The 18573-nt window shown below is 44.3% G+C and overlaps 1 protein-coding gene across 1 annotated transcript in view; it reads right to left on the reverse strand.

The window, feature by feature from the left end:
• Positions 1-18573, reverse strand: part of LOC135541706 (receptor-type tyrosine-protein phosphatase gamma-like) — a 257842-nt gene that overhangs the window by 102166 nt on the left and 137103 nt on the right. The window contains exon 4 of the mRNA XM_064968018.1: positions 4141-4289. Coding sequence (XP_064824090.1) covers positions 4141-4289 — 149 coding nt within the window. The remainder of the gene's footprint in view (positions 1-4140; positions 4290-18573) is intronic.

Here is an 18573-nt window from a genome sequence, read left to right on the forward strand (position 1 = left end):
CCACGCACGCCTCCAACTCAATCATCAAGTTTGCGGACGACACAACAGTGGTAGGCTTGATTACCAACAACGACGAGACGGCCTACAGGGAGGAGGTGAGGGCCCTCGGAGTGTGGTGTCAGGAAAATGACCTCACACTCAACGTCAACAAAACTAAGGAGATGATTGTGGACTTCAGGAAACAGCAGAGGGAACACCCCCCTATCCACATCGATGGAACAGTAGTGGAGAGAGTAGCAAGTTTTAAGTTCCTCGGCATACACATCACAGACAAACTGAATTGGTCCACTCACACAGACAGCATCGTGAAGAAGGCGCAGCAGCGCCTCTTCAACCTCAGGAGGCTGAAGAAATTCGGCTTGTCACCAAAAGCACTCACAAACTTCTACAGAGGCACAATCGAGAGCATCCTGGCGGGCTGCATCACCGCCTGGTACGGCAACTGCTCCGCCCTCAACCGTAAGGCTCTCCAGAGGGTAGTGAGGTCTGCACAACGCATCATCGGGGGCAAACTACCTGCCCTCCAGGACACCTACACCACCCGATGTTACAGGAAGGCCATAAAGATCATTAAGGACAACACCCACCCGAGCCACTGCCTGTTCACCCCGCTATCATCCAGAAGGCGAGGTCAGTACAGGTGCATCAAAGCTGGGACCGAGAGACTGAAAAACAGCTTCTATCTCAAGGCCATCAGACTGTTAAACAGCCACCACTAACATTGAGTGGCTGCTGCCAACACACTGACACTGACTCAACTCCAGCCACTTCAATAATGGGAATTGATGGGAAATGTTGTAAATATATCACTAGCCACTTTAAACAATGCTACCTTATATAATGTTACTTACCCTACATTATTCATCTCATATGCATACGTATATACTGTACTCTATATCATCGACTGCATCCTTATGTAATACATGTATCACTAGCCACTTTAACTATGCCACTTTGTTTACATACTCATCTCACATGTATATACTGTACTCGATACCATCTACTGTATCTTGCCTATGCTGCTCTGTACCATCACTCACTCATATATCCTTATGTACATATTCTTTATCCCCTTACACTGTGTATAAGACAGTAGATTAGGAATTGCTAGTTAGATTACTTGTTGGTTATTACTGCATTGTCGGAACTAGAAGCACAAGCATTTCGCTACACTCGCATTAACATCTGCTAACCATGTGTATGTGACAAATAAAATTTGATTTGATTTGATTTGATTTTTAGATGGCACTGTATGTGACCAGGTTCAAAAAATAAAAATACACTTTTTTTATAAAAGTACAGCTTCAGAGCTTCAAATTTGTATATCATTGTAGTTGGAGGAAACACGGGAAAGTTATGCTGCATTTGATAATGTGTTATCCCACTTAGGAGAAACGTAGAAGAAACTGGCCTTTTCCTTTGTTTACACCCATTCAGCATCTCTCACATCCTCTTAAAGCCTTAGCCTCACCCAGTAGAAATACAGTAAAGTGCACACACTAAAGGGTAACAAAAATATGTTTTGAGCAAAATAGTGTTTTTTTGACACAACTGCAAACTGCAAGAAGTAGAGTTTGACGGGAAGTCGTGATGTCATCGGCCTTCCCCCTTGCTTGAAAACGACCATACTGTGAAATAGGAACTAGCGTCAAACGTCTAGGATCCTGTAACCAGTCAAATATTTGAACAGAAATGAATAGCAATAAATCCCTTTACCTTCTCTTCTCCTGCTGCCTTTCCTTCCTCCCCCTTAACTACCCACTAACCAGACAAACCTTTCATCAAAGTGAATTACACATCCGTAATTACCACCACCGACAGGTAACGGCAGCACTATCAAATGCAGCCATATGTACAACAGCTAATACATTTAGAGTTTAGTCATTTAGAACACACTCTTATCCAGACCGACTTCAAAATCAAAATGATTTGAATGAAGAAGCGATTGAAGAAATAAAAAAAGGTAACACGATAATAGAAAGACAAAAATCAATGAAAACTATGTGTTATTGAGAAAATAAACTTGAGTGAGACCTGAGTGTGCATTTTCATGCTTTGTTCATACTGGCCCCATGTGGGAATCAAACCCACAGCCCTGGTATTGCAAGTGCCATGCGCTATCAACTGAGCCATACTGAGCACTGCTTTCAATTAGAATGGCTGCATATCATCCATCCATCCAGTGCCCTTTAACGGTTCATTGGTCACAGAAAGATGTGAGGAGACAAAATGGTGATCGTAATTATACAAGCATTCAGAATCAGAAACCTGTAGGGAAGAAAAGCTCTCTAAGAAAAGAGCTAGCGCTACAAAGACAGACAAGGAAGGAAGGTTTTATGTGAGAAGCTTAATGAATATGGGCCCTGACTGCCAGAGGGAAGGCTTTATAAGAACAGTGCTAGGCTAGAAAGAAAGAATTCCCAGGTCTATGAGACATGGGAGAGAAAAGCAGCACATGGAGAGCTCTCCCCTTCTATTTCACTTGTATGCAAAGGATTCAAAAACAGGTAGCTGATTCAACAGACATAATGGTAGCGCAAAGTTAAGTGCTTTAGGTGCTGGAAAGTTCACTGTGTTGACATGCTGAAAGTGTCTCTCCACTTCTGACTCCTGACTCAGTCTGAATGATTAATCTGCCATCAGGGTGAGAATGTATCTGCATCGCAAAAGACAGCCACAATAGGCAATCAATGTGTGTCTCTCTCTCGCTTTCTCCGTATTGGTCACAGTCTTTCTGTCACTCTCGTTTTGCACATCTCTCAAATAAGACAATTACGTTCATCCACTCAGCGTGAGGCCGACATGGTAATACTCACCCCGTTGAGTTGCAGTAACCTCCTGTACTCTAGTTTCACAGCCTGCACTGACACATCCTTCTCTTTTGGGATCAGTGTATCAGTCTCAACCAGAAACACCCTCAGTCTCGCCCCTCTGTGGCCATGTGATCTAACCCCTACACCCCCTATCCTCTGTGTCCATATGATCTAACCCTTACAGCCCCCTATCCTCTGTGTCCATATGATTTAACCTCTACACCCCCTATCCTCTGTGACCATATGATCTAACCCCTACAGCCCCCTATCCTCTGTGTCCATATGATCTAACCCTTACAGCCCCCTATCCTCTGTGGCCATATGATCTAACCCTTACAGCCCCCTATCCTCTGTGTCCATATGATCTAACCCTTACAGCCCCCTATCCTCTGTGGCCATATGATCTAACCCCTACACCCCCCATCCTCTGTGGCCATATGATCTAACCCCTACAGCCCCTATCCTCTGTGTCCATATGATCTAACCTATACAGCCCCCTATCCTCTGTGGCCATATGATCTAACCCCTACACCCACCATCCTATGTGGCCATATGATCTAACCCCTACAGCCCATATCCTCTGTGTCCATATGATCTAACCCCTACACCCCCTATCCTCTGTGTCCATATGATCTAACCTATACAGCCCCCTATCCTCTGTGTCCATATGATTTAACCCCTACACCCCCTATCCTCTGTGTCCATATGATCTAACCCCTACAGCCCCCTATTCACTGTGTCCATATGATCTAACCCTTACACCCCCTATCCTCTGTGTCCATATGATTTAACCCCTACAGCCCATTATCCTCTGTATCGATATGATTTAAACCCTACAGCCCCCTATCCTCTGTGTCCATATGATATAACCCCTACAGCCACATCCTCTGTGTCCATATGATCTAACCCCTACACCCCCTATCCTCTGTGTCCATATGATCTAACCCCTACACCCCTATCCTCTGTGTCCATATGATCTAACCCCTACACCCCCTATCCTCTGTGTCCATATGATCTAACCTATACAGCCCCCTATCCTCTGTGTCCATATGATTTAACCCCTACACCCCCTATCCTCTGTGTCCATATGATATAACCCCTACAGCCACATCCTCTGTGTCCATATGATCTAACCCCTACAGCCCATTATCCTCTGTATCGATATGATTTAAACCCTACAGCCCCCTATCCTCTGTGTCCATATGATTTAACCCCTACACCCCCTATCCTCTGTGTCCATATGATCTAACCCCTACAGCCCCCTATCATCTGTGTCCATATGATCTAACCCCTACACCCCCTGTCCTCTGTGGCCAACTAATCTTACCTCCACAGGGAACTTCCTGTCGTTGATGCTGTGTTCTGACCCTGCTGATCCGTTACTCTGACCCCAATGGAACTCAATTTTCTCTGCCTTGAAGCGTCCAGGCAGTCCTGCCCCCCGTACAAAGTAGTCATCCTTCAGCAGCACAGCCACTGGGGAGAGATGGGAAAGTGAATACAAATGAGCATAGGGAATATTAGTTGAGAAACAAGCGCGACTCTCACTCACAATTAAAAGCTGATGTTTTATTTTTTTGTCAATCAAAAGCATAACAATTCTGCCATCATCTGCTTTCATCAGATAGATAGATAGATAGATAGATAGATAGATAGATAGATAGATAGATAGATAGATAGATAGATAGATAGATAGATAGATAGATAGATAGATGAGTGGGGAGGAGAGAAAGAGGATAACATGAAGATAAGGGTAGAAGATAAGAGGGGAGGGAAAGCAGATAAGAGATAGTCAGTAAGGGGAGGGATAACTTCATTAGTTATCTGGAAAGTGTCTTACGTCAATCTGTGACTGTCCTTTTCTCTGAGAATGTGCCTCTGTCCATTCTGGTTTTGTTGAGAACCGTTATGACTGAGACCAATGTAAAATGCACTTGATATATATTCAACTTGACTTAACTTGTGTGCATACCAGAACATCCTGTTTAATTTACTCCTAAATTAAAGTATTTTTCTACTGATGCCTTTTGGAAGCCAGGGGACTCTGGGAGTGGGACAAATAACAGCCTTCTTCTTTGCTGTCATCATTGGCCTAAAAAGTCCCTGATGACATGCTAATTCACAGATATCTCAGTTCATACTTGGAGCGCCGAAATTCCATAACTACTACAATGGCCATGACGGTCATGCTGTTGATATTTCAATTGTGTAAATATTCCAAAATAAACTATAAATTGCTAAATTAATGCCTTTATTATGTTAAAATAGGTCATAAGAAACCCCAAGACACCAAATGTAAATTGTAATCAGTCAGAAAATGTATTGAATGATCCAAAAGCGCATAGACTGCAAATACTAAGGTGGCTGAAGAAATGTGGCCTGCCTCCCAGAGTCCTCTCCAAATACTACCACTGCACCATCGAGCGCATCCTGACTGGTTGCATCACAGCCTGGTACGGAGCAACTCCGTCCACGACCTCAAGGCCCTTCAGAGGGTGTTGAAGACAGCCCAGTACATCACTAAGGATCGTGTTCCCACCCATCCAGGAGATCTACTCGAAACAGTACCCGAGGAAGAGGCACGCAGCATAATCAAGGACCACACACACGACAGCCACAAGCTGTTCTCTCCTTTAACGTCAGGCAGACGGTATCGAGGCATGAGGTCTGATACTAACAGGCCCAGAAACACTTTATATTTACAAGCTATCAGAGTGCTGAATGCTTGAACTGCACTGTCCACCTGCTCTGATTCTCTGCACCTTAGCACACATGTACTCACTTATGCACACAGACACTCAGAAACTCATGGACACACCCACACCTCACAACTGCTGCTACAAAACACTTATTATACTGATCAGTTTATACACTGCCCCCATCCCCAAATACATGTAAATATTGTACAATAAAGTGTGCCTTCCTGTATTATACTTATGCAAAAAAATATATATATATTATACTGAGCCATTTACTTTATGTTCCTATTCTTATCTTTTATTATTGTTGCATTGTCAAGATGGAATCTGCAAATAAGCATTTCCTTAGACGATGTATACAATGTCTATCCCGTACATATCAGTACAACTAATAAAACTTCAACTTGAACTACTCAAATAATACAATAGTGTATTTTCTGACTGTAACAGTTGCCTGCCTAGCTGGCCTGTCCAAATGACAACTAAAACTACATTGGAACTATTTTCACACATAAAATAATAACAATAATAATATATGTGGACAAAAGTAGTCTGATGGGTGACAATATTATCAATTGTCAAATAGTGACAGATGACCAGCGCAGTGTGCATTGACAAAGAAGGGAAAGGAGATCAAATAGTACTTCTTCCATATCATCTGACAAAGGTCCATGCAGGCCAGACATGTGATTGCTATACCCTATCAGAAAGTGCAGATTCTAAGGTTTCTAATGACAACTCCACAAATTGCAGGGATGGTCTCTGTTTCAAAATGTAACTTTCTCCTAGAACAACAGTGGCTCCCTGCACGTTCCTCATGTGAGTAGGTTACTGGTAACAATCAGCAATAGACATTTGGGATAAATATCCTTTCTATGTTCTTCTGTTATATCCCATAATATTCTTACTGTGAAATATATGTGGACTGTGGTAGGTGCAGGGCCTGTTATATCTGCTAAATTAACACCTTAATTTCATTGGCATGACACAGCCATAGCCTTGGCTACTAAGCACAGATAAATACAACTCAAAACACACTATTCTGTTCTTTTGAAGTACATTGTCTTGTATCATGTTTTTTATTTTACCAGGCAAGGAACAGTGGGTTAACTGCCTGGTCAGGGGCAGAACTACAAATTTGTACCTTGTCAGCTCGGGGGTTTGAACTCGCAACGTTCCGGTTACTAGTCCAACGCTCTAACCACTAGGCTACCCTGCCATCGTTCACTAAACAAAATATGATTGGATTTCTTAGTGATTCTGTATATTAACACTAGAAAGACAGACAGCATCATAATAACTAACAACACATTTAAAATGTTTAATTACTCTCCAGTTATAAGGTCATATCCCCCTCATTCTTGACTTTTTCTAAATAAGTCTATATAACACAATGCTGTTGTTAGAATGTTAATATCACAAACAGAACTGGAGTTATAACCAGTTTTAGGATGGCATGTCATTTTATGAATGTCTTTCGCTGCTGCTCCTTCTCCCAACAGATTGGCCTACTCCGCTCCTTCTCCCAACAGATTGGCCTACTCCGCTCCTTCTCCCAACAGATTGGCCTACTCCGCTCCTTCTCCCAACAGATTGGCCTACTCCGCTCCTTCTCCCAACAGATTGGCCTACTCCGCTCCTTCTCCCAACAGATTGGCCTACTCCGCTCCTTCTCCCAACAGATTGGCCTACCCGCTCCTTCTCCCAACAGATTGGCCTACTTCTCCCAACAGATTGGCCTTCTCCCAACAGATTGGTCTACTCCGCTCCTTCTCCCAACAGATTGGCCTACTCCGCTCCTTCTCCCAACAGATTGGCCTACTCCGCTCCTTCTCCCAACAGATTGGCCTACTCCGCTCCTTCTCCCAACAGATTGGCCTACTCCGCTCCTTCTCCCAACAGATTGGCCTACTCCGCTCCTTCTCCCAACAGATTGGCCTACTCCGCTCCTTCTCCCAACAGATTGGCCTACTCCGCTCCTTCTCTCAATAGTTGAAGGTGTTGTGCCCAGTTGATAATCACCCTGATAATTGCCTCGAAACTGAACATAGACTATACCGAAACTAATTTCCCACATATAACAACGCATTAAATACATTAAATATAGTATGATGGGGGAGACTGGGTGAGTTGAGCAAGAGGAAGCAAACAATGCATAATTATGTAACCACCAATTGTGAATGAAGTGCAGGGTGGGCTATTCTATTGTATTCATCTATTGTAATTATAATCTCAAAACGGTGTACCCTATATCAGTCCACTGAATCCATTTTAGAATCTGACTGTAATGTAACAAAATGTAGAAAAAGTCAAAGGGTCTGAATACTTTCCCAATGCACTGTATATAAGGGCCAAGGCAGCAGCAAAGATTCCACGTGAGCCGTTGCGCAAGCCAAATTGTGCACAGCCCACAGGGAGGAGAAACTGCCCTCAGAACAGAACCCATGACACCAGTTTCAGCTGCAAGCAAATTGTTGTGGGAAGTGATTAATTCCATAGCTAGAGGACTCCTGATATCTCCAGGAGTGCTAGCTAAGTGCTGCCTGTTTATCTCCAGGAGTGCTAGCTAAGTGCTGCCTGTTTATCTCCAGGAGTGCTAGCTAAGTGCTGCCTGTTTATCTCCAGGAGTGCTAGCTAAGTGCTGCCTGTTTATCTCCAGGAGTGCTAGCTAAGTGCTGCCTGTTTATCTCCAGGAGTGCTAGCTAAGTGCTGCCTGTTTATCTCCAGGAGTGCTAGCTAAGTGCTGCCTGTTTATCTCCAGGAGTGCTAGCTAAGTGCTGCCTGTTTATCTCCAGGAGTGCTAGCTAAGTGCTGCCTGTTTATCTCCAGGAGTGCTAGCTAAGTGCTGCCTGTTTATCTCCAGGAGTGCTAGCTAAGTGCTGCCTGTTTATCTCCAGGAGTGCTAGCTAAGTGCTGCCTGTTTATCTCCAGGAGTGCTAGCTAAGTGCTGTCTGTTTTCCCAGTAGCCTACTTGGTGTGTGAACTGCTGACTGCTCATAATTTGCAGATAGTTATTGACACATCAATCACGATCAAGGGGCAGGGCGATTTGTGACTTGTTTTTGGTAATCAGTGGCTGTATTTGGGGGGGGGTGATTTCACCTCTCCTAGGCAATCAGCAATTAGTACAGGGATGTGTGCTCTCCACCTCTGCTAGGCAATCAGCAATGATTGCTAGTTCTTCAGTCTCCCCTGGTTTCTCAGTGGCAGCTGTAAGTGGCGGTCGTGTCAGTGGCAGTTCTGTCGCAAAACAAAGATCGTGGCCAAAACAAAGACCTTGGCCAAAACAAAGACCGTGGCCAAAACACAGACTGTGGCCAAAACAAAGACTGTGGCCAAAACAAAGACCGTGGCCAAAACAAAGACCGTGGCCAAAACAAAGATCGTGGCCAAAACAAAGATCGTGGCCAAAACAAAGATCGTGGCCAAAACAAAGACTGTGGCCAAAACAAAGACCGTGGCCAAAACAAAGACTGTGGCCAAAACATAGACCGTTCGGCGGAGTTGTTCTGGCGAGTTGTTCAAGGAAGGAAAGAGAGGAAGGCTCACCACTCTCTCACTTGAGTATCTTAACTAGTTATTTTGCTCTTTCGTAGCTTTGTCAACTATGTGTGTGTCTTCTATACCAGTTCACACCTCTCCCTATATGTTTCACAGACGCTCCCGACCCCTTGGCTGCAACCCTTCTAATTTAGTGCACCCTGTGCGCACAACTCATGTGGAATTCTGGGTCTCTGGCAGCGTTTGGAACTGCCGATCTGCGGTCACGAATGCTGAGTTCATCCCAGCCTATGCTGCCCCTTTTTGCCCCGGACGGAGACATGGATCACCCCAGAGAACACTGGTACTCCAGTTGCTCTTTCTTCTTCTGACTATGTTGTCTCTCATAGTCCGAGAGCATCTGTTCATCGCAGTAGTGGCACAGGACTACTCATTTCTCCTAAGTGGAGATTTTCTCTTTTCTCCCAACTGTCCATCTCCTCATTTGAATTACATGCTGTCACTGCCACTTGTCCACCCAAGGTTAACATTACTGTCATCTATAGCCTACCAAGTGCTCTTGGAGAGTTCCTCAATGAGCTTGACACCTTTATGAGTTAATTTCCTGATGATGGCTCACCGCCCTTCGTACTTGGCGACTTCAACCTCCTGATGTTTGCCTTTGATTCACTTCTTTCCAACTCTTTCCCCTCCTTGCCTTTTTTTGACCTCACTCTTTCCCAATCCCCTCCAACTCACAAGGCAGGCAAAACGCTTGACCTCATCACTACTAGAGGCTGCTCGCCTACTTATCTCACTGCGACCCCCCTCCAAGTATCTGACCACTACTTTGTTTCCTTTTATGTCTCCTTTTCCTCCAACCTCAGCCCCTAGCCAGATGGTCATGCACCATCGCAATCTTCACTCTCTCTCCCACTACTTTCTCCTCTTCTATCCTATCATCTCTCCCTTCCGCTAAATCCTTCTCATGATTCTGCCTCTTCGACCCTACTCTCTGCCCTTTCCTCCCGGCCAGCTAAGCCCTCCTCTCCTTCTCCGTGGCTGAATGACTCATTACGAGCTTACAGAACAGGGCTGCGGGCACCTGAGTGAAATGAAGGAAAACAACACTTCTTGAGGACCTATCATCCTTTCACTCCCTCCTCTCTATCTTCTCTTCCTCTGTATCCGCTGCTAAAGCCACTTTCTACCACTCTAAATTTCAAGCTTGTGCCTCTAACTGCAGGAAACTGTTTTCCACCTTCTCCTCCCTCCTTAATTATCCACCCCTCCCCCTTCCTCCTCCTTCTCTGCGGACGACTTTGTCAACCACATTAAAAAAGGTTGACATCATCCGCTACTGATTCACTCAGCCTATTGAGTCCACGAGTCTGTCACACAGAACTACCCTACGCCTCGACCTCTTTCACCACCTCAAGCTCAACCTTGACAAGACAGAACTGCTCTTCCTCCCTGGGAAGGCCTGCCCGCTCAAAGACCTCTCCATCACGGTTGACAACTCCACAGTGTCACCCTCCTAGAGCGCAAAGAACCTTGGCGTGACCCTGGACAACACCATGTCGTTCTCTGAAAACAGCAAAGTAGTGACTCGCTCCTGCAGGTTCATGCTCTACAACATCCGTAGAGTACGACCCTACCACACACAGGAAGAGGCACAGGTCCTAATCCAGTAGTCCCGGCTGGACTACTGCAAATCGTTGTTGGCTTTGCTCCCTGCTTGTTCCATCAAACCCCTGCAACTTATCCAGAATGCACCCGCCTGGTTTTCAACCTTCCCAAGTTCTCTAGTGTTACCCCACTCCTCCATAACTTCAGGGTATGGTCAAACCCTACCCCCAACCCGAGCCACATCAGGTCTCTTGGCCCTATGGGAGGGAAGCTCCCGCTCAGCCCAGTCCAAGCTCTTCTCTGTCCTGGCATCCCAATGGTGGAACCAGCTTCCCCTCTGAAGCTAGGACGGCAGAGTCCCTGCCCATCTTCTGAAAACATCTGAAACCCTACCTCTTCAAACAGTATCTTAAATAATCCTTCTCCTAATTTCGACCCCCCCCCCCTCTACTTACAGCTTATAGCTCTGACTCTACTTACAGCTATGTTATTGAGGAAAAATGTACTATCTATGCCTGTGATATGTGGTTGTCCTACCAAGATGGATGCACTAAATGTAAGTCACTCTGTATAAGAGTGTCTGCTAAATGACTAAAATGTAAAGTGATGCAATCAAGTGAAAGTGACAGAGTTATGGTGACGGAATAAAAACTAAATGAGATCAAACTGTTGCTTGAAAACTTAAAAACACCATAAAAGCACGAGCGAGGCCACAAATAATGTGTCCAATAACTGACAATAGATTATTATTGACCGTTGTTATATCGACACATATATTCATTATAAATGCTATTATTGCTTTGTGTTGATTTTCACCATTCACAAGCACACTTGGTGCCTATACTGATATTTTCTTCATAGGTATTTGTATTGGTTTTGTCATTATAAAAATAAGATTTTATTGTTTTCCAATGCTTTGTTTTCATATTTGTAATAAAGGCACTCCATAAACAACATTTATTTAACATTGTACATTCAGTTTAGGGTTTTACTTATATCAAACTAATGATAATGTAATTATGTTCCTTGAAATATTTACATTTCGTATACTAATGTTACCTAAGACCTCCATAAACACATCCAAATGACATCGGCACGAAGGGGGGTCCAACGAGGCCAGGCTTTTCTAGTTCAATTGAATTATTAGACTGGTGGCTATTGGTACTCCTCGAGGCCCAGCTATTCTACTGATGAATATCCATATGGTCATTATGACAGTCATGGCACTTTGAAGATGAAATGTGTTTTATGATCTCAAAGTACTGCTCAACTCTTCAACTAGAAACCCTCAGTTGAACGTGAAATCTTTGACCAGTCACAGTGACAAATTGAGATTGTCCCAGCATCATAAGGGCACTGCTCTATGACCTCCCCACAACGTAATTTCCTCCATGCACTCCTTTCTCCATGCACTCCATGCTCCATGCGCTCCTTCCTCCGTGCGCTCCTTTCTCCATGCACTCCATTCTCCATGCACTCCATTCTCCATGCACTCCATTCTCCATGCACTCCATTCTCCATGCACTCCATTCTCCATGCACTCCATTCTCCATGCACTCCATTCTCCATGCACTCCATTCTCCATGCACTCCATTCTCCATGACCTCCATTCTCCATGACCTCCCCACAACGTAATTTCCTCCATGCACTCCTTTCTCCATGCACTCCATGCTCCATGCGCTCCTTCCTCCGTGCGCTCCATTCTCCATGCACTCCATTCTCCATGCACTCCATTCTCCATGCACTCCATTCTCCATGCACTCCATTCTCCATGCACTCCATTCTCCATGCACTCCATTCTCCATGCACTCCATTCTCCATGCACTCCATTCTCCATGCACTCCATTCTCCATGCACTCCATTCTCCATGCACTCCTTCCTCCATGCACTCCTTCCTCCATGCACTCCTTCCTCCATGCACTCCTTCCTCCATGCACTCCTTCCTCCATGCACTCCTTCCTCCATGCACTCCTTCCTCCATGCACTCCTTCCTCCATGCACTCCTTCCTCCATGCACTCCTTCCTTTATGCACTCCTTTCACAAACTTTGAAACCTCCTGAGCCTCGACCTGTTTTTTCGGCTTGTTGTTTCCAATTTTTTTGTTGATTTATTTTATTTTGTTCATAAGTGTTTGTGTTAACACTTGCTACCGACTAGCCAGATAGCTAGCTATGTAGCTAGGAAGGTTTCAATGGAGCATGATTCGCCTGGAATAGCTAACCAACTTTTCCAGTGCTGTAAAAGCTCTTGTCTGTGACAATATTGACAATCCAGAGTTCCAATGCAATTGTTTGCTTGCCAGGGATTACAGGAATGAGGTGGCTATCCTTGGAACTTTCTCAACTCCTGTCGCTGGACGCTGCTCAGGCCTGATGGATGTGTCACCGCCTTGTCATCTGTCCCTATCCGAATGGCCTGTGCTAACTGGAACTTGCCTGCCAAGGAAGTCTTCTCCATCTTGTAGTGGAGTAGACGGAGAACAGCAAGAGGATTGCTCTTGATTGTGCATCTGTAGAAGTTTGTGAGTGCTTTTGGTGACAAGCCAAATTTCTTCAGCCTCCTGAGGTTGAAGAGGCGCTGCTGCGCCTTCTTCACGATGCTGTCTGTGTGAGTGGACCAATTCAGTTTGTCTGTGATGTGTATGCCGAGGAACTTAAAAATTGCTACCCTCTCCACTACTGTTCCATCGATGTGGATAGGGGGGTGTTCCCTCTGCTGTTTCTTGAAGTCCACAATCATCTCCTTAGTTTTGTTGACGTTGAGTGTGAGGTTATTTTCCTGACACCACACTCCGAGGGCCCTCACCTCCTCCCTGTAGGCCGTCTCGTCGTTGTTGGTAATCAAGCCTACCACTGTTGTGTCGTCCACAAACTTGATGATTGAGTTGGAGGCGTGCGTGGCCACGCAGTCGTGGGTGAACAGGGAGTACAGGAGAGGGCTCAGAACGCACCCTTGTGGGGCCCCAGTGTTGAGGATCAGCGGGGAGGAGATGTTGTTAACATACCCTCACCACCTGGGGGCGGCCAGTCAGGAAGTCCAGTACCCAGTTGCACAGGGTGGGGTCGAGACCCAGGGTCTCGAGCTTGATGACGAGCTTGGAGGGTACTATGGTGTTGAATGCCGAGCTGTAATCGATGAACAGCACTCTCACATAGGTATTCCTCTTGTCCAGATGGGTTAGGGCAGTGTGCAGTGTGGTTGAGATTGCATCGTCTGTGGACCTATTTGGGCGGTAAGCAAATTGTAGTGGGTCTAGGCTGTCAGGTAGGGTGGAGGTGATATGGTCCTTGACTAGTCTCTCAAAGCACTTCATGATGACGGAAGTGAGTGCTACGGGGCGGTAGTCGTTTAGCTCAGTGACCTTAGCTTTCTTGGGAACAGGAACAATGGTGGCCCTCTTGAAGCATGTGGGAACAGCAGACTGGTATAGGAATTGATTGAATATGTCCGTAAACACACCAGCCAGCTGGTCTGCGCATGCTCTGAGGGCGCGGCTGGGGATACCATCTGGGCCTGCAGCCCTGCGAGGGTTAACACGTTTAAATGTTTTACTCACCTCGGCTGCAGTGAAGGATAGACCGCATGTTTCCGTTGCAGGCCGTGTCAGTGGCACTGTATTGTCCTCAAAGCGGGCAAAAAAGTTATTTAGTCTGCCTGGGAGCAAGACATCCTGGTCCGTGACTGGGCTGGATTTCTTCCTGTAGTCCGTGATTGACTGTAGACCCTGCCACATGCCTCTTGTGTCTGAGCCGTTGAATTGAGATTGTAATTTGTCTCTGTACTGACGCTTAGCTTGTTTGATAGCATTGCGGAGGGAATAGCTGCACTGTTTGTACTCGGTCATGTTACCAGACACCTTGCCCTGATTCAAAGCAGTGGTTCGCGCATTCAGTTTCACGCGAATGCTGCCATCAATCCACGGTTTCTGGTTAGGGAATGTTTTAATTGTTGCTATGGGAACGACATCTTCAACGCATGTTCTAATGAACTCACACACCGAATCAGCGTATTCGTCAATGTTGTTATCTGACGCAATACGAAACATGTCCCAGTCCACGTGAAGGAAGCAGTCTTGGAGTGTGGAGTCAGCTTGGTCGGACCAGCGTTGGACAGACCTCAGCGTGGGAGCTTCTTGTTTCAGTTTCTGTCTGCAGGCAGGGATCAGCAAAATGGAGTCGTGGTCAGCTTTTCCGAAAGGGGGGCGGGGCAGGGCCTTATATGCGTCGCGGAAGTTAGAGTAACAGTGATCCAATGTTTTTCCACCCCTGGTTGCGCAATCGATATGCTGATAAAATTTAGGGAGTCTTGTTTTCAGATTAGCCTTGTTAAAATCCCCAGCAACAATGAATGCAGCCTCCGGATAAATGGTTTCCAGTTTGCAAAGAGTTAAATAAAGTTCGTTCAGAGCCATCGATGTGTCTGCTTGGGGGGGATATATACGGCTGTGATTATAATCGAAGAGAATTCTCTTGGTAGATAATGCGGTCTACATTTGATTGTGAGGAATTCTAAATCAGGTGAACAGAAGGATTTGAGTTCCTGTATGTTTCTTTCATCGCACCATGTCTCGTTAGTCATAAGGCATACGCCCCCACCCCTCTTCTTACCAGAAAGGTGTTTGTTTCTGTCGGCGCAATGCGTGGAGAAACCCGTTGGCTGCACCGCTTCGGATAGCGTCTCTCCAGTGAGCCATGTTTCCGTGAAGCACAGAACGTTACAGTCTCTGATGTCCCTCTGGAATGCTACCCTTGCTCGGATTTCATCAACCTTGTTGTCAAGAGACTGGACATTGGCAAGAAGAATGCTAGGGAGTGGTGCACGGTGTGCCCGTCTCCGGAGTCTGACCAGAAGACCGCCTCGTTTCCATCTTTTTCGGAGTCGTTTTTTTGGGTCGCTGCATGCGATCCATTCCGTTGTCCTGTTTGTAAGGGAGAACACAGGATCCGCGTCGCGAAAAACATATTCTTGGTCGTACTGATGGTGAGTTGACGCTGATCTTATATATAGTAGTTCTTATCGACTGTATGTAATGAAACCTAAGATGACCTGGGGTACTAATGTAAGAAATAACACGTAAAAAAAACAAAAAACTGCATAGTTTCCTAGGAACGCGAAGCGAGGCGGCCATCTCTGTCGGCGCCGGAAGTACACGTGGATAATATGGATAATATGTGTGAAATGCTTGATAAGGTATGTGATATCAACAGAGAGGTATATTTTCTGGGTGATTTAAATATTGACTTTCATCAAGCTGCTCACTCAAGAAAAAGCTTCAAACTAAACTAGTGCATGCAATCTGCTTCAGGTTATTAGTCAACCTACCAGGGTAGTTACAAACAGCACAGGAATAAAATAATCAACATGTATTAATTACATCATTACTAATGCTGCAGAAATTAGCTTGAAAGCAGTATCCAAATCCATAGGATGTAGTGATCACAGTAGTGTAGCCATATCTAGATATCTACATTTCAAAAGGCTGGGTCTAATATAGTGTATAAGAGGTAATACAATAACTTTTGTAGTGATTCCTATGTTGTTGATGTAAATAATATTTGTTGGTCTGTGGTGTGTAATGAGGAGCAACCATATGCTGCACTTGACACATTTTTGAAATTGCTTATTCTAGTTAAATGACTGTAAAAATAGTTAATTCCCGTGGATTGATGAGGAATTGAATAAATGTATGGTTCAGAGGGACGAGGCAAAAGGAATGGCTAATTATTCTGGCTGCACAACCGAGTGGCAAAACGTACTGAAAATTGAGAAATCATGTGACTGAAAAAGAATAAGAAACTATACTATGAAACAAAGAAAAATGACATAAAGAATTATATTAAAAGCTTTGGAACACCTTAAATTAAATATTTGGCAAAAAGGCAAACTCAGCTCCATTATTCATTGAATCAGATGGCTCATTCATCACAAAACCGATTGATATTGCCAATTACTTTAATGATTTTTTTCCTTGCCAAGATTAGAAAACTTAGGTATGCCAGCAACACTAAACATCCGAAGTATAACTGATCAAATGATGAAAGATAAGCATTGTCATTTTGAATTCCATAAGTGAGTGTGGAAGTAGTAAAAGAATTGTGTGTATCAACAATGACAAGTCACAGGAGTCCGGTTGCAAAATGACTGAGGATAATAGAGGACGATATTGCCACTCCTATTTGCCATATATTCACATAGCTGACCAATCAGCCTGTTAGTAAACGTTTGGAAAAAATGGTGTTTGACCAGATAAACTATATTACTACATTGTCTTCTTTTTTACTGTAAACAAATTGACAACAGACTTTCGGCATTATTATAGGGAAGGATGGCGCCGAAGCAGAAGGCAGACATTTTACGTGCCCCCAACCTATTGTGTTTTATTGTTCGTTGATCTGCGTTGTTCGTAACTTATTTTTTACTATTTTTGTACATAATGTTGCCGCTACCGTCTCTTATGACCGAAAATAACTTCTAGACATCAGGACTGCGATTACTCACCACAGACAAGTAGAATCCTTTTTCTTCTTTCACGACTCTGACGAGCCCGAGGCGAAGAATATACGGCTCCCTCGGGAACAGGCCACGACCCCAGTGATCTGCATTGCCAGCAGCTCTTCACAATGCTTGAAGCACAGTGCTGGTTATGACTTCAAGCCTATCAACTCCCGAGGCTGGCAAGACTATAGTGCCTATAAGAACATCCAATAGTCAAAGGTATATGAAATACAAATGGTATAGAGAGAAATAGCCCTATAATTCCTATAATAACTACATCCTAAAACTTATTAACTGGGAATATTGAAGACTCCTGTTAAAAGGAACTACCAGCTTTCATTTGTTCTCATGTTCTGAGCAAGGAACTTAAACGTTAGCTTTTTTAAATGCACATATTGCAATTTTACTTTCTTCTCCAACACTGTGTTTTTGCATTATTTAAACCAAATTGAACATGTTTCATTATTTATTTGAGACAAAATGTTTTTTTTATTTAATGTATTACATTAATTTAAAATAAAAGTGTTCATTCAGTATTGTAGTAATTGTCATTAGTAGATATATACAGTGCCTTGCGAAAGTATTCGGCCCCCTTGAACTTTGCGACCTTTTGCCACATTTCAGGCTTCAAACATAAAGATATAAAACTGTATTTTTTTGTGAAGAATCAACAACAGGTGGGACACAATCATGAAGGGGAACGACATTTACTGAATATTTCAAACTTTTTTAACAAATCAAAAATTGAAAAATTGGGCGTGCAAAAAAGTTTGAAATATCCAATAAATGTCGTTACACTTCATGATTGTGTCCCACTTGTTGTTGATTCTTCACAAAAAAATACAGATTTATATCTTTATGTTTGAAGCCTGAAATGTGGCAAAAGGTCGCAAAGTTCAAGGGGGCCGAATACTTTCGCAAGGCACTGTATATAAATCGTCCGATTAATCAGTATCGTCTTTTTTTGATCCTCCAATAATCAGTATCGACGTTGAAAAATCATAATCGGTCGACCTCTAGTACATACCACAACCAGAAGCTATGGATTACAGGCTGCATCCGCACTGAGCTAACGGCTACAGCTGCTGCTTTCAAGGAGCGGACTCTAACCCGGAAGCTTATGAGAAATCACGCTAAGGCCTCCGACGAACCATCAAACAGGCAAAGCATCATTACAGGACTAAGATTGAGTCGTACGACACCGGCTCTGACACTCGTCGGATGTGGCAGGGCCTGCAAACCATTACAGACTACAAAGGGAAGCACAGCCGAGAGCTGCCCAGTGACACAAGCCTACCGGACGAGCTAACCTACTTCTATGCTTGCTTCGAGGTAAATAACACTGAAATGTGCATGAGCGCACCAGCTGTACCAGAAGACCTTTAGAACGAAACATTCACAAGGCTGCAGGGCCAGAAAAATTACCAGGACTGCGAGCATGCTCTGACCAACTAGC

Source organism: Oncorhynchus masou, chromosome 6, assembly GCF_036934945.1.
Source record: "Oncorhynchus masou masou isolate Uvic2021 chromosome 6, UVic_Omas_1.1, whole genome shotgun sequence".
Classification (NCBI taxonomy): Eukaryota; Metazoa; Chordata; class Actinopteri; order Salmoniformes; family Salmonidae; genus Oncorhynchus; species Oncorhynchus masou.